Source organism: Sphaeramia orbicularis, chromosome 22 (genome assembly GCF_902148855.1).
Source record: "Sphaeramia orbicularis chromosome 22, fSphaOr1.1, whole genome shotgun sequence".
Lineage (NCBI taxonomy): Eukaryota > Metazoa > Chordata > Actinopteri > Kurtiformes > Apogonidae > Sphaeramia > Sphaeramia orbicularis.
This window is the reverse complement of record NC_043978.1, coordinates 50341138-50356145: the sequence shown is the minus strand read 5'-3', so window position 1 is coordinate 50356145 and position 15008 is coordinate 50341138. Positions and strand designations below refer to the sequence as shown.

General features: G+C 42.2%; 1 protein-coding gene across 4 annotated transcripts in view; it reads left to right on the top strand.

The window, feature by feature from the left end:
• Window positions 1-15008, top strand: part of ppp2r3a (protein phosphatase 2, regulatory subunit B'', alpha) — a 123298-nt gene that overhangs the window by 66179 nt on the left and 42111 nt on the right. For all 4 annotated transcript variants that reach the window (XM_030127330.1, XM_030127329.1, XM_030127327.1 and 1 more), the window contains one exon: window positions 442-4002. In XM_030127330.1, the coding sequence (XP_029983190.1) occupies window positions 1276-4002 (2727 nt within the window). In that variant the 5' untranslated portion in view covers window positions 442-1275. The remainder of the gene's footprint in view (window positions 1-441; window positions 4003-15008) is intronic.

Sequence of the window (15008 nt, the reverse complement as noted above, 5' to 3'; positions counted from 1 at the left end):
AAAACACTTGAAAAACAAAATAAACATACAACTAAAACTACTTAGAAAAAGTAACTAAAACTGAACTGAAATAGAATAAGAAAAATGAATAATAAAGAACACTTCATAATTATAACTGTGGGTGTTGCTCACAGGTTTACTACTTAGTATGTTTACCATCTGACCCAGATCTGTTAGCTCCTGGTATGTGGCATGTCACTGCTGTTTACGTATTGCTTGACTTGTTGTACTGTATAGAACCGCCTCTTCAATAAAAAACAGTCAGTGTTTGTCTGTGAATTGAAATGTTTGTTTATGTGAACATCTCACATGCATTCTCATTCACTCACATACACAATTACTGACTGAATGTAACTGTCTTAATGAAATCCTTTCTCTTTTTCTGTTTTTTCTTTCTCTCTCTCACCCTCTGTCCTCCCTCTCCTTTCTGTTCTTTTGCAGGTGGTGTCTCCCCGTCACAAACACACACAGCCTTTGACACATGGCAGACAGCAGGAGACGGAAGGGGCGAGAGAAACCACGGGAGTGACGGAGAACCAGAGGCGTGCACGGAAAGAGTGGCAGCCGGCCATCTGTGGTCAATCCCCTGCTATTTTGCAGCTGTGTTGGAGTCAGCGAATGGTTGTCAGATCCTTCAGGACTTAAAACCACAGAGTGAACCAAGGGGTTCTTCGTACGTGTCATTGCCCACGGGATGAGTCCAGGCTGGGGCAATGTTAAGGCCTTGCTGGCCTGGGATTAGGCCCCTGGGGCTGCTTCCGTGGAAGGATGGGTGATACCCCAGCTGGATCTTCCGCTGTCGCCATCTTCCATGGCTGTCATTAGTGGATAATGAGCCGCTGTTAGAGAGGAAGCCGAGAAGGTGCCTGTGGAGAGAGGAGGAACCTTACAGCTGTTACTAAGAGGCCCAGAGATCTCAAACACTTTTTTGTTGCCTCTGCAAGCGAGTGGAACCTTTTAAATCTTTTTTAGGTGTAGGAGAAGAACATAGACTTTGAAAGTCTGCATTTTGGATTGCCTTTTAATTGTTCAGTGTAAAGCGAAAGCCAATGTTACAGCATTGTATCTGTTAGTTAATGTAGTTTATGTTGCCAAGAAATAGTTCTTTCTTGCAAGATGATTCAGTGTTTGATCACTAACAGCTTTTCCCTCTCGCCTGGATGAGTTTCAGCAAAATCATTAAAAAATCATAATCCGTTATTTTATTTAGTAAAGAATTTATTTTTCTTTTTGGTGTTGTCTGTTTTGACAGACTTGTTTTGGACATTTGTGATCATGGCTGCAGCCTATCGTGTAGTAGTAAGCAGCGTGAGCTGTTACAACAGTGTAGTTGTGGACCGGCGTGCTCACTCACATGCTGTGCACTACTGCTCTGGACCATGTGGGGCACTGTCCCAGGGACTGGACTGTACTGTTGCACACAGAGGCACATGTTCTGAGCTGCATGTTGCACCTGAATTGCCATACACTGATCCCAACAGCATATCATTACATTCTCATAATATTATCACTCAGCATCTTCCTAACCAGGGTAAAATTACCATGGACTCTAGCTATGGTGGTACTGTTGCTCTAGAGAGGGCAGGCAGCAGTGGAAACCTATCTTTAGGGGATGACAGCTCCACATGGCGTGGTAAAAAGGCTCCAAATGGTGGTGGATCAACTGGGAACCTTATTACCTCTGGCAGTTTAAAAGACATCACTGAAGAGGCCATCAACTTGGCTAGTGGCAAACTCAAGGAGTTTTCCTTTGATAAGCTCCGCCTCTCATCCTCTAGCCATGTGACCTTCCGGAAAGGTCGTAAGGTCCGTCCTGACTCCTTCAGTCGTCGTTCCACCGATTTGGAGATAATCTACGGTCACTTCAGCTCCAATATCACTACGAATGGAACTTCCAATGGTATGACAAATGGCACAATGACCCCTAATGATGAGAACTTGCCACCATTTGCCCTTGGCAAAGGACTGGAGGAGACAAAAGTAAAAGGAAGCTCAAACACCTTGTCAGCCATCACTAAAGCAAATAGTGCCTCTACCAGCAGCCTATCGAGCATTGGGTCACTGGACCAAAGTCTAAACACAGTGGCCTCCCTGTACCGCAGCACCCTGGGAGAGGAAAACCTGATCGCCCGTTTGCTGGAGAAGACACGAGGAGAGGCAGGCACTGGGGGTGCAGGGGGGGAGGACATCCGTGCCTGCCTTGACATCCTACTCAAATGCTCTGAAGACCTAAAGAAATGCACAGACATCATTAAGCAGTGCATCAGACAGAAAGCTGGTGGAGGGCCAGAGGATGGGGGAGCCAGTCCTGACAGTGTGTACCGGGCTGTGATGACCCGTCTCAGTTCGTACTTGAAGAGGCTACCTCTGGAATTAGAGGGAATTAGCAGCGGGCAGGGGGGTCAGGGTGGACATAGTGATTTGGCCGAGTTGGTCAATAGCCTTCACTCCATCCAACAGGGACCTTTCTCCCCAATTTTTGGCAATGAGCAACCTCCACGCTATGAGGATGTAGTGCAATCACCTCCCATCCCTAAGACTGTGCCTCACTCTGTATCTTCTACTTCCTCTTACAGTTCATCCTCCTCTTCATCTTCTTTGAAACCAGACTCGAGCCATGCTAAATCAGTCCAAAGCTCCCCGTCCAGAGTCCCTTCACTTACCAATGGACTACAGCATTCACACTCCTCTTCAGTCACTCAACACTCACTGTCTCTTCCATCTGTCGCTTGTTCTCCATCTAACTCATCTTCATCGCCAACACACTCTCCCTCTCCTCTTCGTACCTCCCCTACCCCACCATACACACACACTCCTCCAGCTTCCCCTATGGAGGCGCTCTATATCGAGGAGGAGGAAGCAGATGTGGGCAAACCACCAGAACTGATCCCTCAACAGACTCCAACCAGAGGGATGACCACTTCCCAGAACGAAAGCGGGTCTGTGTTAAATCAGCATATGCACCTTTCCCAATCACACACACTCCATAATTCTTCAGCTCATACTTTGCCAGTCAGCACTGGCCACAGCCCCACTTGGCCTTCCTCCGGCCCTCCAGCAGTCTCTTCACCTAAACCTGTCACACACAGGAATGATGACATTGACAAGCTGCTAATGGATCTAGAAAATCTCTCACAGAGTATGAGCAAACCCAGAAACACTGAGCCTCCACTTCCAGCCAAGACCAGGAAGAGAGAGGGAGTTAACTCCAGTGACGTTCTTGCTCAACCCAAAATGGCTCCATTCCCAGTGCAGAAGCCAGCAAGCCACATAATGAATGGCCCTAGCTCCAGGACTCCCCAGGCTGTCATCTCTCCCCTGGTAGAAAATAGCGAAGGTGTAGTGGGCGAGGAGGAGGATGGGGCTCTGCTGCTAAGAATCCTGGAGAGTATTGAAAGTTTTGCTCAAGAGTTGGTCGATTCTGGGGCGGGAAGCACAGGGAGTGCTGAAAGGAATAGTGGGAAGGAGCGTGAGGTGATGAGGCTCCTGCAAGATACACTGGCCACCACTTGCAGGGCCGACTCCTCTCTGGAGAGTACAAACACTCCAGCTTCTCTGTCCATACACACAAACGCTGCCCCAGCTATACCACCAAAACAGTCAACAGCACATACACCTCCAGCCTTACCTGTACCGGCTCCTTCCATGCCTGAGATTGTGTGCACGGATGCCTCTGAACCTGCACCGACATCTTTACCTGATACTTCTCATGAACCTATGCCTGTACCCATACCTGAGCCAACAACTGAGGCAACAGATAAAACTTCAGACACCCTTGCCCCTACCCCTGAGACTGATCCACCTGCACCTGCAATATTGCATTCCTCGATACATTCAGCTGAACCTACACCTGTGGCCACACCTGAAGCACCAGTTCCTGTTCCTGTTTCTGTTCCGGCCACAGTATCTGCAAGAGATGCTGCCATTGCTGCTGGTGACTCTGCTGCTGTGAAAGACACTGGTTCAACACTGCTCATCCAACAGATTCCTGAAGTAATCAGAGTAAGTGACACAGTAACCTTACAAGTACAGACCTTCACTTTACATTCACTTTTTGCTGTTCCGCAAATGTAGTGGAAAATGTGACCCTGCATTTATTGTATTTGGTTGAAGCCAATATAGAAAGTATGGTAAACGGAGCATGCACACCAGTTGTACCTCATTATATTTGTTTAATTACTGTTTGTAAGATTTATATGAAACTTGACGCCTCTGTAAACTTAAATGCACATAGGTTTCTAACTACTATAAGTATAGGTCTGAATTACATAGTATTAATCGAAAAAAGGTTTATAAATTAACCCTTAAAGACCCGAACGTCCAACATCAACCAAAACCATCACATGATCTAAACTGTGTAATACCTGTTGATCCATTAATCCTATCAATACATGTAAATAATTGGTGTAAAATGCAGTTTGTCATCTTTTCATGGTCATCATATATGGCCCATTTGGATGTTCAGAGGCTCCGTGGTTACCATGGAAACACCGTCATCTTCTACAACATTGAATCACCAGTAAAACCCTTGGAATTGGATCAGTGACAGTGGATGGAGACACTTGGTTTATGTTCAGTTAATGATATATTTTGCTTTAAACGTCACTTTTTCTTAATTTTTCTCTGTTTCTAATGTAATTATCTTCAACTTTAATCTGAGCTTTAATGAACATCTACATGATCATTAAATTAAATATAGGAAAATGCCACCTTTTCACACACAGAAAAAAAATCCAAAACACAGACTATAATGTTGCAAGAAATGGTGATAAATCCCTTCAGAAAGGTTACATATAGAGAAAAAATAATTATGGAACTGACACAAAAGTAACCCTGGGTCTTTATGGGTTAAGTTTCAGTTCAAAATATTGTCGGTTAAGTTTTTATACATTTTCAGAATTGTAAACATGAGAAATGATAAGAACAAGATAAGGACAAGACAACAAGCATGCGCAGAATGGAAGGAATAAAGTCCAAACGGAATAAAGGGTTTACATGTCCCAGGAATAATTTAGCTCGGAATTAAAAGGGGATTAAACCAGTGACTTTATTCGGATTTAAATTTATTCCTAACTATTCTGTTTCAACTGGAATAAGGTGTTTACATGGTCATCTGAAATAGGATCTAACGTTTATTCAGATTAAACCAGGAATAAAAGTTGTCATGTAAACGCACGTATTGTGTATTTAAGTTTCCTGAAGCTATATGTAAGGGGTGCATGCTAATTCTGCCACACATTTTCTGTATTATTTTAAAGGTGCTTATAGAATCAGAAAATGACTTTCAGAGAATAAGAAAATCTAATCCTTTCTGCCTTTATTTGAAACTAGACAATTTATGAGGCATTCATTATTTGGTTTTAATACATGCCTGACAATAACACCCAGGCAAGGATGTTATGGTTTTGATTTGAGGTTGATCCAGCAGTAATAGATGGGCTGTGATGAAGAATGTTTGTTAACTGTGATGAATACACTGATACAGGCTTTGTATCCAGAATTGAATAGAAGGCTGGTGCTTTTACTCGTGGAACAAAACAATTCATTGTGTTAGGAGTGGCTCTTTGTTGACTTTTCCTGGTTTTTAACTTTCATTTGGTACTGTGGGTATATGTGAGTGCATCAGTGTATGTGTGTGTGTGTGTGTGTGTGTGTGTGTATGTGTGTTGACTCTGCTTTCTTCCCTGGGGAATATTTAAAGGTAATTTAGGGTTGTTGCTACAGAGGCAGAGGAGTGAGGGCAAGGGAATTGGAGCATGTGTGTATGTGTGCGAGTTGGTATACATAACACAGCAGTGAATAAACTCAGAAAGGGGGGGGTTAGCTCAGCTTGTGTCTGATTGATGTGGGTCTTTAAAAGCACACTGAGAAGTAATTATGGTAATGATGTATGACAGACAAACACACATTAACACCGACACCCAGGATAAAATCTTCGCATGGCTTGACCCCTGCCTCACTTATGTAGGTCTTATCTTTACTTTTTTACTAATTTTTCTGCTCTACTGTCTTCTCTTCACCACTCTCCTGCTGCTGTTTGTGCGTTTATTTACTGAGCTGTGTAACCTTATGCCCTGCTGATATGTAGGGCACCTATTTATGAGGTTACCATGGTAGCTGCCACAGTCTGTACTGAATAGTGAGCACCCGAACACATCATTATGTGATATCATTCCTCCTCCATCCTCTGTCTGCCTGTCCATCTCTCTTTTCTTTCCCTGTACTCTCATGCAACTCTTTCTCCAAACCTTACAGTAATCTCACTCCGTCCTTGCATCTTTCATTGTTTTCTTCCATTTTTTTAACCCTCTGTTTCCTGTGTGTAGCTCCCCCCCCGCTCCCTGGCTCATCATTGGTCAAGGGAGTCAATCTCTACACTGACCACCACTTCTGTTCCAGCTCTACGATTGGCCACCGTGTTATTTTGAGAGCTCTAAATAACAGTTGTTGCTGTGTAGAGGGAAGAATAACCCAATGAGAGGTGCTGATTTAGAGCAGAGAAGGAGGCTTGGCGGGTTGGGATAAGGTGGTGGTGTGGTGTGGGGTCGTCTGTTGGCACTCGGAGTGTTAACGGTATCGTTACCCCTCCTAGTCCCTCTACCTCTGGCAGAGCTAGGTGTGAGGGAGACCTAAATCTGTCCACCCTTCTCTACTATGGCATCCTGCTAACAGACTCACTGTCGCCACAGTGTAAATGGACCTGCATATGTGTGTGTCTGTAAATATGTGTGAAGGGCTGCAGGTTTGTGTATTGTGTGTGCTGCGATACTTTCTTACATATCCAGGTGCCTGTTTATGTCTGGATGCTGGATATGTGCCAGAACATACAGGAGTATTAATATAAATGGTCATAAATGTAATATGTGTGTTTGTCTGAGTCTTTGTGTATGTATGTGCATGTTGGCCTGAGGGTAAGTTGACCCAGTGCTACTGTGGGTCACAGCTGAGTTTAGGAATAGCTCCCTGACACTCAATACCACCTCTGGCACTCTGGGAATTATGCTAATATATCCTCAGCGCCAACCCCACCCCCTGCCTCAGTGGCACATTAAAGTGTCAATCAAACCGTAAACAAGGCAAGCCCCCTCTCACGCACAAATGAGCAAATGCCCTCACACGCTCTCATGCGCCGCCACTTGTGCCATCCACCTTGGAGATTTGTAAGCTATGCTCTGCGTGACCGTGCTTTGGCTTTGATAGGAAGTTCTGCTAAGCCCTGTGGGATGATACTGGCCTCTGGCAGTAGCATCCTCATCCATGTGTTTATTGTTGATTCTGCTTGCTGACAGAGTAATACAGGGTTTTCTGCACCTGTCAGAGCCTACCCATTAATCTCCATGGAGACAAGGAAGCCAGATGATAGCAGTCAAAGGCAAGGCCATGGCAGTCAAACAGAGCTGAGACGATGGTAGTAATGATGCTGAAAGTGGAGTCGGCAAAAGCTGTTCCACACTACAGTTTTCTTGCTTGGCTGTTGGTTTTTCCTTTTCTGGCAAAAATTAGCTATCTGAGAGCATGGTTCCCTGGATATTCGTCACATATGTTTTTGTTTCAGAAGGGTGCTAAACACAGCCAATGCTGATATGATTTGCAGGCTGTCCTGGCTGCCACCTGAGCTGACATTCTGATGGCTTAATTAACCCACTGCCCATTTAACTATTTTTGCTCCGGGTCAGGCTCATTTCATGGCCTGATGCTGCGCTTCCCACAGGAAGTCACAAGCTTTTAGTAACACTACAGTTTTACCAATATATTTTATTTGAGGACTGATGCAGACATGAAATATTTGTAATCAAGGAACCCAACAGTGGCGGCTCCTGACAAATTTCTCAGGAGGGGAAATTTTTGTGATGATGGCTAAGATCACCCGTTCAATGGGTAAAATAATAATAAATTAGAAGCACTCGGAGAGTGCAGACCTCCCCCCCCCCCCCCCCCCCCCCCGATGTCTGTTTGTCTGTCTGACTGTCTGTGTGATAACTCATAAAGTTATGGACAGATTTGGATGAAAATTTCAGGAAATGTTGATACTGGCACAAGGAACAAATGATTAAATTTTGGTGGTGATCGGGGGTGGGGCACTGATCTGCCTTGGTAGAGGTCTGCGCTCTCTTTTCTAGAAAAGCACTCATAGAGCACAGACCTCCGCTAAGGCAGATCAGTGCCCCCCCCACCCCCGATCACCTCCAGAATTTAATCATTTGTTCCTAGTGCCAGTATCAACATTTCCTGAAATTTTCATCCAAACCCGTCCATAACTCTTTTAGTTATCTTGCACACAGAGAAACAAACAGATAGACAGACAGACAAACCAACGCTGACAAAAACATAACCTCCTTGGCGGAGGTAATAAAAGCATGCATCAGTGCGTATGATGAAATCACGTTGGGGCAAGCCCTCCCGGAGCCCATAGAAATGAACTGTAAAGTCCAAAATTAGAAAAAAAGAATCTCAACATGTAAGTCTATGAGAGCACCTGGGGCAATTTTCAATCTGACTGAAATGGCCCAAGGGGGTGGGGCTGCTGGTTGGAAAGTGACTTTCAGGCTGCTGAATGTCACAGCGATATTCAGGCTGCTGATTGGACAATAATACTAAGACAGACCAGCAAAATAAACTATTTTTTTCTTTCTTTTTTTGTGTGGCTTAAGGAGGGCGATGCACTATTGCCCACTATAGACCAGCTGCCCCTGGAAACCAATGACTGATATTTACTGACATTTACCATAAAAATTAAACTCCTGGTGTCAAATGTTGGTGTCAGTTTTTCCACATGAAGTCTATGATTTTTATCTGATCATTTTCATTTTTAAAAATTACAAACTCTTGATTTATCAGACACATTTACTCACTGACTTGATACTTTTATCTGTTTCTTTTTTTTTTTGGAACAGATCTCATTTTTCAATCCCTGAGAGATGTTTGATGATAGAATTCTAGTGGATCATGGAGGAGGAGACGGATGAATGTTAGGATGAGGAGTGATGATGTGGAGACGTGGACTGAGGCGGGTACCTCCAGTCTAGTCCCACAGAGACAGACGTGTCTCCACACTTCAATTTAGTATGTTACAGCTTCAGTGTAGATAAGGGCCAGAAATGAGAGGACCACTAGACTTTTCTCACTGCCAAACTATTTTGTTTCACAGCTAATTGAGTAATTAACACACAACTGACTAAGTGTGCAAAGTTTCGGAGCATAACTAGTTATATCAGATGAAGGATTAAAAAAAAATGTGTATGAAATAATGAAGCTGACTTTGCAATGTCTTCAGATAAAACTTTCAGCATTCATATTGAATTGAATGCAGCAGAAGTAAGTGAAATAAGTGAAAAATGTTCTCTTTTGATTGAGACCACAGAATAGGGACTACAAACTGAAAGAGATGGCTTCATTTAGTTCACTGGTTATAAAAATGTAACCAACAAAAATCATGCATCCACTATCCCTGCATTCTACCAGCCAACAATTAGTGACAGACTTCTTAGGGATATCTAAAAAGTACTAACTGTAGAATTCAGTGGTAACTGTAATACTGTTAGCCTCAGAGCATAATTGCCTAAGTCATTGTTGTTGTTTTTTCAGGACACAGCCAATGATGCAAACTGAAGCAGCAGTGTTAAGAGAGTAAAGTCTCACAGATATCACAATTTGGCTAAAAATGTGACAGGCAATTATCCTATGAGGCTAATGATTTGTCTTCTTGCAACTTTTTCCACAATAAAATATGTGAGATCACAGCAAATTTGGCCTACATCATCTAATCAGTGTAATCAGGACTTGAGTCCATGTGACAGTTCAGGAGCCAAATTTTAAGACATTCTCTCAAGCCATTCCCTAGACATCATCTTTTAAAATGTCACAAGACTTGATGGACAGACAAACATTGTAGAGAAGTGTGGATGCTTCATAAAACTAAAACCTAATAACCCTAGAGGATACTGGAGTAAAATATACTGGTACAGATACTAGTAAAATTGCTACCCCTAATTCTAAAATTGTATTTGATGATGCTGTAAATCATGTTTAGGGAAAGAAAAGAATATTCATATATTTGATGTTTTGGTGAATACTTCAACCAACTGAAGGCAGTGACCTCTTGACCTTTAAGAGCGTTACCCTCGAGAAACTTTGGGCGCGAGAAGATTTCATGCGATAAAGAAAAGCAGTAACAGGAAAGACAAGAAAGCTCAATAAATGGATGTTTTGTGAGAGAGAGGAGAAAAGTTTTGTTACCTGAGAATTTTATTTCGACAAAGAACTCACTGAGAGTGAGAAAAGAAGAGTAACTAGAAAAAAAAACTGAGGCTGAGAGAGAAAGGGACTATGGGAAGGGTGGGGGTGGGGGGGTGACGGTGTTATGGGGGGTTCAGAGTACAGTTGTTGACTCTGGGCCGACAGAGGATGACATCATTCCTCGGCTGCTTCCACAGGAAATAAGGTCACAGCAGGAACCTTGGCCAAGCGGAGAAAGACGCCCGTTTCAGCCTAGGTGCACTGATGAATAGGTTTATTTATATGTGCGCAGACACACACACACACACACACACACACATAATACACTCGCAGACAGGGTCCTGTGTTGCTATGTGCAAGAGGAGTTTTCCAATACACTTCATACCATCCAAGGTTAGATTGAACAATGGAATATTCACCACCCAGACCTGATCCTCACACACATTCACATGGAAATGGTGGGGCTTAATTAACCCTACACACACACACACACACACACACACACAGAGACAGACACATATTTTTTCAAAGAAGTGACATCATGATTCACCCCTCCCAGTGCAGGCGATCATCCAGCCGCTGTTCTTGCTGGAGTGTTGTAGTGTGTACACTTGCACATCTGCAAGCCTGACGCCTCTTTTTTTTTTTTTTTTTAATTCTGTACGTCACTTTTTACAAAGTTTTGTGCTCAGTGGGAGGCTTTGCTGCGTAATTCTGCAGGCCTCCCTTTGTGTTACCATGGAAAGCACCAAAACTTGTTTATAAGCAGCATGCACTGTAGGTGGTGGGACTCCCCTATCCCACAATATCAGTTGTGCAATCTGTTTGGCTGATGTAGGCACCAGGGGAGATCAGATTGAGCCTGTATGGTTTTTAGTTTGATTTCAGAATACAGTGTGTGTTGATTTGGGTGTGGTTCTTTTTTGTCTTCGTGTGCTGTGTGTATTTGTTTCCATGCGCTCAAGTTGTTTGGACTGGGGTGGACTGTGGGAGATTGGCTGCGCTCCAGAAAATAATGACTCGGTTTAAGATTGGGTGGGGGTAGAAGCCTCCAAGTGTTCATGTTTTAACCCCAAGCTCCCTCTCCCTTTGAAACCACCCTTCTCCCAGCTCCACCCAGCTTGGCCTTTAGCTTTTTCCACTGAAAATTGCTCCTGTCATGAAATGCATTCACAGGTTAATTCGAGGGATTCCACTAAAGTGATATATTATTCCTTAAAAATATTTACAGTGCTGTGCAGAAGCCTTAAAGGAGTGATATTTTACATTTTTTTCCCTGTGGTCGACATAAACTGTAAATGCTCTGCTTTGGTCTGAATTCTTCATTAATTCAACTCCACAGGTCCATCTTCAACCTTATTTCTGAGTAATGACACCAGAAAGATCGTTTTGAGCGCTGGCCGTTTAAATCACAGGTGTCAAACATGCGGCCTGGGGGCCAAAACCAGCCCGCCACAGGTTCCAATCTGGCCCGCAGGATGAATTTGCAAAGTGCAAGTTAGGGCATCAAACTCAAAAATAATATAATAAGAACCTATAAATAATGACAACACCAATTTTTTCTCTTTGATTTAGTGCAAAAAAACATTAAATTATGAAAATGTTTACATTAACAAACTATCATTTTACAATAAAATGTGAATAACCTGAACCAATATGAACAACCTGAAATGTCTGAAGTAAATTAAGTGCAATTTTAACAATTTTCTGCCTGTTATTAAATGTTTTGTGCCTTTGTAGATCTGATCTGTAATGCACATGTATATGAGTACAAATGATAAGTCGAGGTAGAATATTGATAAAATTGTACTTATATTTCTTTAAAAATTTCATTTTTTTCAGGTTATTCACATCCTTTTTGTTTGGATAGTTTGTAAACGTAAATATCGGCATAGTTTAATGTAATTTTTTGCACTAAAACCATTTGGAGTTGTCATTATTTATTGGCTATCATGCTGAATTAGGCCCCTGGAAGAAAATGAGTTTGACACCCTTGCTTTAAATGCAAATGAGCCACTTCAGGCCCCACCCCCTCCAGGTTGTTGGCTGTGCTGCTTTGTCCCGTTCAACCATCAACTGAACATTTTAGGTAATCGGCTCGAAGTTTGGACACATATTCACTCTGGACTACAACCACTGCTGCTGACAAACAATTATGGCGTACTCAGAGAAATGTTCGTCGGAAGTCTTGACCTTTATATTCATTTTGGCAAAAATTGACTGGATTTCTACAACCCGTTTTAATTCCTGCTTAATTTGTTGTGTTTATCACTAGTTACGTCACAACATTTGCACATATAAGGTCAAGACTTCCGACGAACATTTCTCTGAGTACGCCATAATTGTTTGTCAGCAGCAGTGGTGGGGCCTGAAGTGCCTCATTTGCATTTAAAGCAAGGGTGTCAAACTTATTTTCTTCCAGGGGCCTAATTCAGCCCAATTTAATCTGCAGTGGGCCAGACCAGTCAAATAATAGCATGATAGCCAATAAATAATGACAACTCCAAATGATTTTAGTGCAAAAAATTACATTAAAATGTGCAAATGTTGTGACGTAACAAGTTGTGAACATAACAAATTAAGCGGGAATTAAAACAGGTTGTAGAAATCCACTCAATTTTTGCCAAAATGAATATAAAGATAGCTTTGCAGCACCTGGAGGGTTCAAATTCAAACTTCATGAACTATTAGGGTCCAAATACACAAATAAATGAACCAAAGTCTAATAAAAGTGGGTTTAGCAAAATATGACCCCTTTAAGCTGGGTGATATTGATTTTGAGTTACAAGAAATGCGACCGTCTGAAAATGTACAAATACTTAACCAATGAGAATGCATCAAACGGTAATCCATTGACCAAAGTGGCAGGTATGTTTATGTGGCTAAAACGACTAACCTCAAGCTTTCTTTACAAATTTGACATCCAAGGTTGGCCATTTTCCTCCTCTTCTTCAGATTTTTTGTCCTTACACATAAATACCACTATTGTCGATCTTTAGCTTGCATCATTTACAGAAACACCGTAAACAACATGCTCTTATTGCATTTTATTGTTGTACTTTGGACTTGAGATTCAGTTGGTGCACAGTCTACATTCATGTCATAGCCAAGTTTATTAGACCCATGTTGCACAATGTGGCTCATATTGGACTTGAAAGGCTGCAGAAATCTCAGTCTGTGGGCATTTTTTTTTTTTTTTTTCACCTTCCACCTTTAGCTTTGTTGTTTGTGCAGGATTGTAATGACCATACATATTTATTTCTCATTCTTTTTTATTAAGACTCAACAAGAAAATGCCAGCGATATGGTCACAGTGTTTGAGATGTGCAAAAAAAATCTAAAGCTAATGACTTCTACCAACGAAATCAGAATTTATTGTGATCTCTGTTCCCATTACAAGAAGATTCCCAAAGAATTACAACAGTTTGACTTGTCTTGTGCAGAAAAATTAACACATTAAATTTCACGTCTGCCCAAATGAGTTTAGGAAATGTTGTATGCAAATGGAGGTCACACTAAATACCTGACATTGTACAAACTATTGGTATTTACTTTATATTCGTACAGAGACTGAAGCATGTAAACATATAGTCTTTATAGCTTTAGGAAAACAACTAATTTAAAAGTGTCCTGAGACACAAGTGGTCACTTTTAGAAGATGACTGATGTATTGTACTGATTTAATTTACATATCCGGTTTTCTGTAGAGAGAAACTATTAATCAGGTATTATTAGTTTGTGCTAAAAATGTGCTTAAAGATTATATGTGGTCCACTTTGTGTTGACCTATGAGCTACATGCCTTTCACTCTACCTGTCAAGTTGAAGGATTTAGAGAAGAGTTGAAGGATCTGAGGCAAAAGAGATCAAAGACATCTGTAAAAAAAAAAAAAAAAAAAAAAAAAAAAGAAAAAGAAAGCGGGGAGGGGGGCATCATCCATCAAATCCAGGTCCACTGGCTGGTAAAAGGCTTGGGTGTTGGACAGTTCAGACCCAGTCACACAGAGAACGGCTACCCTCTAGCGTTTCCTAGACCTACTGTACCACAAGGAACTGCACATCCAGGTGATCTACAGCTCCATCTGCAGGATGAATCATTCTCCTGCAGTATTTAAGAGTATACATGAGGATCTGTTGAACTGTCCCCCTATGCTCTTCTATGCTATTTTCTTCCTGCGTTAATTTCATTACTTCCAGCTGTTTTTAGTCCTGGATGAATATCAGTCCAGTGTTGAAATGTCACACTGTCTGCTCTGACTGACATGAAAGGAAGTGCAACTTTGGAATTGAAAAAGTTCCCGCCAGCTGCTTATGTTCTGTTAACGAACAAAGCAAAGGGATGATTCTTTGGGCTGAGTTAAAACAGATCTTCAGGGCAGGATCTTGACCTGTGCGATAGATCTAACCGTTTTAGCTGCCTTTTATGTGCATTTCTTCACACCATCTGACTATCTCATGCAAAGATTTGCTCTAAACGTTGCATCAGAATTGGCAACTGCTTGTGTAGCTAGTTCTTAACACTGACATCTCCCTTCTAACATTGCCATCTATCTTTACTCACTCTCTAAAAGAGATGAAATGAGAGCTGACGTGGGCTCCCATTGGCTGTGTGGAGGCTCGTACTGCACCGTAATGACAGTCCCCTCACCGTGGCTCCACACTGAGGCCCATCACTACTGCTGATGTAGGATTAGCTCACTTACTCTAAATCCTAAGATAGCCCTGGAAAGGGAATGCAAAACTTATCCATGTGTATAAAAATAAAACTCACAA